Below are 9,643 nucleotides of genomic sequence, written 5' to 3'. Positions count from 1 at the left end.
GCGGAGGCGGCGCTGCGGCCGCGCGGAGGATGGAAGCCGCTGGCCCCGGGCGGCCGAGGGGCGGGTAGGGGCGGCAGGGAGGGGCGGAGCCCGTGGGCGGGTAGGGGCGGCAGGGAGGGGCGGAGCCTGCGGGGAGGGGCGGAGCCTACGGCGGGGACAGCCGGGGAGGGACGGAGTCTGAGGGGCGGGGCGGAAGAGAAGGGCGGAGCCTCAGGGGGCGGGGTGGAGCCTGCGGAGGACAAGGCAGAGCCTGCTGCGGGGACTGGGCGAAACCTGCAGGGGGTGGGACCTGCCGGGATTGGGGCGGAGCTTTGCGAAGCCTGGGGCGGGGTCAGCGCGGCCGGGGTGGGCCGTGGGGGCTAGGGGCGGAGTCGGCGCGCCAGCATGCCCTCCGCCCTCACTCCCCTCCAAGAGGTCCCAGGGTCCCGCCCTTCCGCACCGGTGGCGGTGGCGCGACTGCTGGCCGAGAATGCGGGGCTCGCCGGATTCCGGCTTCCCCGTTTCCAAAATTGAAGGGGTGGGTAAAGAAATTAGGCAAGGCCTGGAGTCAAGCAGCCCCGGCTTCAGGCTGACAGGGCTGCCAAATTTTGCAAGTAAGACACGGCAGTCTCAGGTAGCTTGAAATATCAAGGAAGGAAGCAGCTTCCTCTTTTGATGATTGCGTATTACAGGAGGGGAGCGCCCTCTGCGCCATCACTCCCCACATGTCTGCCACCAGTGGGTCTGGAAGCCGCCCAAGGTGAGGACGCCCTCCAGGTCTCCCAGGCGGGTAACAGGAACCCATTACCACTGCCTCTCAGGGTCTGCATATGTAAGGAGCTGAGCTGGAGTCTAGGGTGGGACCCCAGTATCTACCACAGCACCCCAATAGGGGACAGCTGGGGATATTAACTACCACCAGGGCCTCCCACATGGGTGCAGGGGCCCAGGCATTTGAACTGCTTTCTGTTGTTTCCCCAGGAGCATCAGCAGGGAGCTGGATTGGCAATGGAGCAGCTAAACTTGAACCAGGGCTCCCATAGGGGATGGCGGTGTTGCGATCAGCATCTTAGCCCCTACACCACAACACAGGTCCCCTTGTAGCTGTTTGACCACGACCTTCATCTTGGAGATGAAGGCAGTACCCACATCCTCACAGCAGAGCCAGCATGGAGTCGGGGGGTTTCCAATGCAGAGCTGGAGGCGAAGAGGTGTTCTGGCCACCTGTTTGTGCCTCCCAATGCTCCCCTCCCTGAGCGTTCTCGAAACCCATAAGGCAGTTCAGTTTGGGGCTCTTGTGGTTTTCACACAGGGGCCAAGCTGGTGGCAGAAGGCACAGGTGTGAGGCACTAGGAGGTGGTGTAGCAGAAAGCAGGCTCCAAAGATCCCCTGGCTATGTCCTGCAGAGCCAGAGAGCTCACCCAAGTATCCACGCACCTCCCTTGGCAGGAAGCCGGCCTGGGAACCAGCTGGGCTCCTGCCCTGGCCCCCACTCCAAACTCTATCTTCCTTCTTGACAGAGGTGCCTGCTCCCTGCTCAGCAGCCCACCAAGCATGCTCTGTGTTCTGTTTAGGGGGTGTCCCCGGTGCCTGCACCCTTCTGCCCTGCCTGTTGGGGAGCAGCAGTCTGAGCTCAGTCTCACCCTGGCCCCTGAGTCACACAGGTGCACACAAGTCCCCACAGTCAGAGCCCTTCTAATCTCCCTTCAAGGCCTCCTTTATTTTCTATTTCAAGAGTTTAGTTTTACTTGAAAGGCAGGCTGAGAGAGACAGAAGGGAAGACTTCTACTCCATCCAGGTTTCCCACATGGCTGCAGGGGCCCAAGCACTTGGGCCATCCTCTGCTGCTCTCCCAGGTGCATTGGCTGGGAGCTGGATCAGAAGTGGAGTAGCTGGGACTTGAACCAGGGCTCTGGTATGGGATGCCAGTGCCACAGATGGTGACTTAACCCACAGTGCCACAATGCTCTCTGTCCAAGTCTTCCTTCAAGTTCCTGTCTGGATCCAGCCCCAAGGCGAGATGAGCCCTCTGTGTTCATTTATGACCCACAGGGGCTGGTCAGTGACCCCTCATGTCCTTACTAGGGCTGCACAGGGATGGGACAGTGGAAATCCGCAGTGGAATTGAGACCTGAAGTCCTGCAGCTCCAGATGAGGGTGCTGCATTCTCCCACTTGGTGTTGGGAAAACAACAAAACAACAACAACTTCTTCCTATCCCAGCAAAAAAGAACCTGCCCAGTGTGGACTCCTGCCCCACCCCTGGCTGTCCCCCCACCACCCCTACCACACACACACCAAGCTCATTCCTGCCTCAGGACACGAGGTGCCAATGCCCGTGGAATGAACGGATGAGGAAGCCAGGGTCCCAGACAAGTCTCTTCCTGCCGACAGCCAGCACCCAGGGGCACATAGGCTTCTGGGTGCTGACGTGGCCTCCTGAGGGAATCCAGCCCTCAAAGCTGCCAGGAGGCACAGTGCCCGCCCTCACCCCCTTGCAGTCCCCCCCCCCAAGTCTTAGCCACTGTTCCTGTCAGCTTCCTGCTGGGGCTGACGTCAGGATGGATGGATTGAGTAATCACCCAAAGCCACCTGGCTAGGAGTGATGCCAATGTGAAAAAAATAATAATAAATTTTTTCCAGGAATCCAAGTTCACTCTTCGCGTTAGCTGTGTCATCTGACAGGTGGTGGGAGGCCCCAAGCTCGCAAGTGAAGTGCTCTAGGAATGTTTAATGAGGTTCCATTTCACAGAGCAAAGCACAGGGGAGGGGCTCCCACGACAGCCCCCGGGGCTTGAGGCTGGGTTCTCCTGTAGGGAAACAAGAGTGGCTGGGCAGGCGCTGATGGCCCCATTTCACAGCTGGAGAAAGGGGGGCGTTCAATGGTGCCGCCACCTCCTCAGGGAGCACCCCCACCACCTCCTCCCACCTGCAGCTCCATCGGGACAGGAAGTTGGCAGGAGCCAGGAGGAGCTCGCCACTTACCCGTGTGTGATCCTCTGGGAGTCTCTGGGCCTCAGCTTCCCCATCTGGACCACATGGGGAAGTGGGAGCTGTGGCCATCAGCCTGCGGGGTCCCCCTGCCCTGGAGCTGGACGGAATGGTGGGAGCCCGCGGTTAAGACCGCTGTAGGCTCGACAGTTTTGGTGCTGAGTGGTTCTGCTCGGTCCCAGAGCCTCCATCTCCTAGTCTCTAAGAAGAGAATGTAACAGCCTTGCTTGAGGAATTGAGGAAAAGCGCACATAGAGGGAGACCCTGGTGAGGGGCAGCTGCACCCTGCTGGAGCGGCGAGGCCACGCTCCCCCGCCGGTGCGCGTCACTCCTCGGTGTGCTCTTCAACCCACTGGCAGAGGCGCCGGGCGTAGCGCTCAGGGCTGACAGTGGAGAAGGTCCTGCCGGGGTAGCGCAGTGTCTTCCACAGGTGCTCCAGCCGCTTGCGGAGCCCGTAGACCGTGGCGAGGTCGACAAGGCCCAGGAAATAGCGCTGCTCCGGCCCGTCAAGCACGTGCAGGGCGTTGGGGCTGTCGGGAAGAAGCCTGCGGTTCTGCGCTTCGTTCTCTTCCGGGCTCCCGGCCCCTTGCACGGACCTAGGGGCCGACAGCGCAGGGAGAGGCTGATTGGGGTCTAGGGGGCACGGGGGTTGGTCCAGAGTGCATGGAGCACAGACACTCGGTTTTGCCTTATATGGCCTGACTTTAAGTTTCTTATTAGGAGGTTTTGTTTGTTTTGTTTTTTTGTGTTTTTTTTTTTTTTTTTTTTTTTTTTTTTTTTTGCAACTGCTGGAGCTGAGCCGATCCGAAACCAGGAGGTTCCTCTGCATCTGCCTCATGGGTTCAGGGTCCGAAGGACTTGAGCTATCCTCCACTGCTTTCCCAGGCTATAAGCAGGGAGCTGGATCAGATGTGAAACAGCTGGGATGTGAACCCGTGTACCTTTGGGATGCCGGTGCTGCAAGCTTAGCTTGCTACGCCAACATGTCAGCCCCAGGTCTCCTGACTGACCTGCATGAGTTACCCAGAGGTTTTATTCCAGCCCTGTTCTGCCTTGGGGAAAAATCAGCCAATGAACAGGCCTCGCCCAGGTGCCGACTGGAGACCAGAGGGTGCTGGGATTCAAAGGGCTGGCCTGGGTGATGAATGCACATGGGCTGGGACAAGCCATCAAGAAATAATTTCAATGCAACAACTCCGTGTAAACATGAGCCAGGGTGGCCACAGCGCCTCGTTAGGGGAAGGAACCATTGCCCTGCACCCCTAGCAGGTTCTCTGCTGGCCACAAGCTGCCCGAGGAAGGGTTGTGACCCTGACTCTGTCCAAACCTCGGCTATTGCAGGTTTCCCTCCTTGGGGCAGGTGGCTAGGCCTCCTCCTCCATGTCCACCTGCTCCCAGGTTTCCTGTGCTTGTGTAGACCCCTGTGTCCTGGAAATTCTCTTTCAGCCCCACTGAGAGATTGGCTCTGGAGACCGGGAGCACATGACACAGCTGCTAAGGAGGCCTCAAGGTCATCCTGCCACTGTGCTCTCCTGCTGAGCCTCTAAAAATGAGAATGAACTCCCAGGTCCCCGACGCCCTCCACCCTGGCCTAGTGAGGCTCATGGTCAGCCTGCCAAGGGCACGGGGCAAGGGTGCCAAACTGGGAGCGCGTGGCAATCACCGCGGGGCTTAGGCCATGCAGGGACTGGGTAAGAGTAAAGACTAAGTAGTTCTTTTGCCTGATCAACACCTCCCAGGCCTCTACATTCCCTACTGGGAAATGGGTGAGCATTTCCAGCAGCCCTGCGGTCCTTGTCCAAAAGGACCTCATCAGCTCCATCCCCTGTCGTGGCTCACCTGTGCCTTCTGCCTCTGCCTTGGCCAGCCAAGCTTCCCGACCCCTTTATACACATACACATGGGCACACACATATGTACATGTGTGAGCACGCATACACATGTATAATGTGCACACATCTACACACGTGTGCAGTATTGCACTGCTCTTTCCAGTTTTCCAGGCTCTTCCCTTGCTGCTCTTCGCCCAGGGAAGGCATCACCCCACCCCGTCTCTTCCCCACACGCTGTCCTTGCCTGGTCTGGCCTCTCCGGGGTGCTCACCTGACTGTGCGGAAGACGAGGCTGGCTCCCTGGCCCCGCTCATCCTCCTGGAGGTACTGCAGGGCCATCAGCAGGCTGTAGTCCAGCACGTTGAGCTCGCGGAGGAAGGCCGTGTCCAGCTCCATCTGGCGGAGGAGCCAGCTCCGCTGAGGGCCTGGTGAGCACCAGGGTGGGCCCTGAGCATGGTGGGGGGCCCGGTCATGCGCCCACTTCTGCCCAAACACGTGCTGTCCTTCCTGTCCCCATGTTCCCACAGGAGCCAGGATTTCAAAGACACCCCAGTCACTTAGCCGGTGAGCCAGGGAGCTGGGACCAGACCCCACCCTGCCTGGTTGGACAGTCGGAGCGCTCTGGGGCTACGGGCAGAGGACAGGTCCCAAGGCGTCCTCTGCACCCCTCATCCCCAGATGTGGCTCACCCAGCTGGATTGTCTTGCCCTGAAAGTTGAGGTCCTTTAGCACCAGAATGATGGGGCTGTCCTCAGGGCCTGGCTCCACCCAGCGGCTCACCTGGCAGCCTTTGACGTCATACCTGGGAGGCAGAGGAGAACACATCACGGCTTTACGCCGACCTTGGCACACAGACAACCAGGACACACAAGGGGTCCCTCCCCCACCAGTCCTGATGGTACCTAACCTGCTCTCACCTTAGGGATCAGGAGGCTGAGGCTCACGCGGTAGGGAAAGGCTCCTGGTTAGGCCTGGGTCGGCCTGCCTCTGAGCACCTTGTCCCCACCCCCAAGGGTGTCATTGGTACCCTGCTGTGTGCGGTGGGTGAGGCTGGAACTGGGTTCCCTGGCGCTGTGCCCACCTTCATCTCTATGTTCCTCAGCCTCTCACCCCTGCCCCCTCACCTCAGCAACCTGTATAACCTGCTCCCCTGTAACATAAGGGGTGGCATCAAGGTTGGAAGCGTGGTTGTGCTTCTTTCTGGAACCTCAGAGCCGAGGGATACTCACCTCTCAGCGATTCGGCCAGCGGGGAAGAAGACGTTTTGCATGATGATGAAGTATTTCTGGGGATGGGCGGGGGGGTGCGGGTGAGGGGAGCCCGGAGTGGCCCCCTGCTGCCGTCTCTCGCCCCGGCCACCTTGCCTCCCTCGGCCTCACCCACCTTTTTGCCCTGAGCCACCCGCAGGCTGTGCACTCCTGGGAGAGAGGGTCGTCTGGTGAGGGACGCAAAATGCACATCCCAGGGTTCCCCCGCCCCTCGTTGCCCGCTCCAGGCCTTGCCTCCTTGTCCAGATGTTCGGGATCCTAAGCCCACCCCGGGCCCCCCAACCGCAGTCCACGCGCGAGGCTGGACGCGCACCCCTTCGCCCCGCCCCCAGGCCAGATCAGCCAATCGCACTCCTGTCCCTCCAGCCCCCGCCCCAGAGGCGGGGCCCACCGTACCCAGCAAGCGGGCCAGCAACGAGTGCGGATGCCGCTGCAGGTGCTGCACGTAGCGGGGCAGGTGGGCGAGCAGCACGCGCACCTCCCGGCGCCGTTGGGTCTTCAGGAAGAAGCGCTGATCGTGGCTGGAGGTAGAAGGGAGAGGTCAGTTCCTTCCGCCCCGCGGCCTGGGCACGTAACTCTGTTGCTCCTGGTAATGGCCAGCGCCTCCTCCCCTGGCCCCACCCCTGCTTCTCCTCCATCCCTATCCCCGCCCCACCCCTGCCTCCAGCTCACGACAGGAAGAAGGTGGCCTTGCTCTTGGAGGTGCTGAGGAACTGCAGGTAGGGCCCTCCGGGGCCCAGCGCCGTCTGATAGTCCTCCTCCACCAGGCCCAGCGAGCGGCGTAGGCGGGCAAAGGCTGGACCAGCCAGGGTGCCCAGCTCGAAGCCCTGTGGGGGAGCAAGAAGGCCCCCAAGGCCTCGGGTGAGGACAGAAGGCCAGAGTGACCACAGGAGCCCCAGGCGCCTTGGGGTTGGTGGGGGGAGCAGAGAACCCAGGCTCCTGCCAATAGGGGACTCCAGGGCTGCCTACCTCATGAACTTGGGTCAGCACCTCAGAAAAGTCCTCTTGAGTGAGCAGCCCCTGCAGGGAAGAGGGAGTTCAGGGTTTCTACAAGTTCACGGCTCACCCCTGCAGGGTTTCACCGGGCCTTGCCCCTGCGTTCCATCCTATATGGTTCCCTCAGCAAACAGGGACCTGAGCTGGCCCTGGGTGTGCCTGAACTGGGGACACAGCCTGGGCAGGAGGGAGGACCTGTGGGATCAGCGATAGGTCTGAGTGTATCTGATGCTCCCCACCAGGTCTGTGCTCAAGACTGGCCCATGTCCCCAGGCTGCCCCGTACACACGCAGGTGGAGGGAAGCCGGGTTGCAGCCTAGCACCAAGGGAGGATTCTAGAGTCAGGGATGTGTCTGATGCAGCCTGGAGACATCTGGGAAGGCTTCCTGAAGGAGGTGACCTTAGGCAGAAATATTATGGGGGAGTAGAAAGGGGAGCTGGGTCAGGGCAGTGGGGCCAGCACTTATAGCCACCAGCAAAGGAGGGAGGCAGAGAGGGCCTGAGTGGCTGTAACCACTTATGGGGAGGGACCCTAATCCTCACACGCTGGTTGCCCAGCCAGTATGCGCATGCACGCACACGCACACACACACATGCTCACCCCTTCTTGAATGCAGACATGGTACACAAATAGAACACACATGCTCATCCACCCTGTACACACATGTGCCCACAGCAGGACTCACGTGCCCATCCAACCCTGTTCACAATAGGACACACGTGCCCATCCAGCCCTGCTCAGCTGCTGAGCTTGCAGTTGGATGAGCCTTTCTGCTGAGCCAGGCGGGCCCCAGCTTGGCTCCGGGGAAAATGGGCAGAGCAGATAGGGTGGGAGTGGATTGGATCCCCTTCTCAACCATCAACCCTGGCAGGACTGGGGAGTGGGTGGACTCAAACCAGGTAGCACCATCCCCTCCACCCATTGCACAGATGGGGGTAATGAGGCTGAGACGGGGCAGGGCCCCCACAGCCACATAGCGAGCACCTGCCAGGTGGCTCTCAACCCCTCAACACTGAGAGCCTTGTCCCAGGATCACCCTCCTCCTTCTGACAACCTTCTCTGATCCCCAAGATTAGCTGGACAGGGCATTTGTTGTGGGGATGCAGGAGGCAGGCTGGCCACTCACCATGGGCGGGTGGTCCATGGAGGCCTGGGTGGCTGCCCATAGCCCTGCCTGCATCATACATGCCAACCCATGCAGCTCGTGGCCCGGGCCGATCTCAAACAGGCCCAGGCGAGACTGCTTGTCCCGCAGGCGCCAGAAGAGTCCACGACGGCTGGAGCGCGAGGCAGCTGCTCTGTGTCCAGCCTCTGGGGAGGGGGCCAGCACCTGGGGAGTGGGGAGGAAGGCACAGGATGCCAAGGGCAGGTGGCAACATCTCCAAGGGGAAGAGACCCGGGTTCAAGTCCCATGTACCACCTATGAGTCTGTCCCTGCCTCAGTTTCCTCTGCTGTCGAAGATTAGTGCTGGGAGCCAGCTCACCAGGTGTGTGGGGGGGGAATGGGGGTGGCACAGTACCTGGCAGGTGACCAGCACCCCGACAGCACAGTGATAGCAAAGAATGTACACTGCGGTCCAGCCAGATGTGAGCATGGCAGTGTGACCACAGCTAAGTCCTCTAACCACCCCAGAGCCTGTCTGTTTCACCTGTGCCAGGAGATCTGTCACAACTCCTTCCTGGCAGCTACTACTGCCCATCACAGTGGTGGGCTTCAAATCTATTCTTGCCCTCTGCACGGAGTGTCTCCAGCCGGCACCTGCTGACCACGTGCCCAGCACCCAGTACCTGGCATGCCTGGGAAGGAGCGTCCATCCTCATCTCGGAAGGCCTGGATGGGGTGGGGGGCTACCCGCCAGATCACCCCCATTCATACTGGTGATCCGGAAGGGGCAGGGGCGGCTGCTGGTTCTCACCCAGCCCAAGGCCCCTCCCTGAGTGGGGCGGGTCCACACCATTCACCGACCCGGGGCCCTGGCACCTGCCCTCTCCTGTTCTCTCGCGGGTCCGCACCTACCTCGCGGGGCCCCGGGCTCGGCACGGCCATCGCCCCGCAGCAGCTTCCCGGGCTTTGGCGGTGTCTCCGCGCCGCCCGGGCTGCGGGAGTCAGACCCCGCCTCTGCCTCCCCACGGGCCAATCATTCGGCGCCGATCACGGCTGCAGCCAATCCGCGTGTGGGGGGATGCTGGCGATCGCCTGCAGGTCCCGCCCCCGCGGCTGCAGCATCCTTCAGACCGCGGTCCAGGCGGGGCGCTGGCTGGGGGCTTCTGGAAGGAACCCTCATTTTCCTCTTGCCCTTTCCCCAGCGCAGAGAGAGGCGCTCAGGTCTCTGGGCTCGTCTGGGGGAGGTGGCCCACTCATTGATCCACTAACTGCTTTCAGTTGGGCAAGGTAAGACCCAGCTCCGGAGGTGACACCCGCCAAGTCACAAGGAGGCCAGGGCGCCCATTCGTTCCACATCCGTATCTTGGCTATTTTGGACGCCTGCTTTGGGCCAGGATCGGTCCTGGTGGTTCAGTGAGGACCTCACCACTGCCGGCACACAAGGGTGATGTCACCACAGGGAACAGAGGGCAG

At 61.0% G+C, this 9,643-nt stretch overlaps 1 protein-coding gene across 1 annotated transcript; it reads right to left on the bottom strand.

The window, feature by feature from the left end:
* Positions 1–2,511: 2,511 nt before the first annotated feature.
* On the bottom strand, positions 2,512–9,248 carry PIP5KL1 (phosphatidylinositol-4-phosphate 5-kinase like 1). The gene is made up of 11 exons (XM_004593537.2): positions 9,083–9,248; positions 8,192–8,395; positions 7,038–7,088; positions 6,741–6,895; positions 6,465–6,589; positions 6,184–6,218; positions 6,030–6,085; positions 5,490–5,602; positions 5,072–5,225; positions 2,964–3,565; positions 2,512–2,788 (listed from the first exon to the last, which is right to left on the bottom strand). Exons 1-10 carry the CDS (start codon positions 9,110–9,112, stop codon positions 3,295–3,297), a joined length of 1,194 nt encoding a protein of 397 aa, XP_004593594.2. The 5' UTR covers positions 9,113–9,248; the 3' UTR covers positions 2,512–2,788; positions 2,964–3,294.
* Positions 9,249–9,643: the final 395 nt, after the last annotated feature.

Source organism: Ochotona princeps, chromosome 14, assembly GCF_030435755.1.
Source record: "Ochotona princeps isolate mOchPri1 chromosome 14, mOchPri1.hap1, whole genome shotgun sequence".
NCBI classification, from domain to species: Eukaryota; Metazoa; Chordata; class Mammalia; order Lagomorpha; family Ochotonidae; genus Ochotona; species Ochotona princeps.
Note: the sequence above shows the minus strand (reverse complement) of the source record. Positions and strands in the feature narration are given on the sequence as shown.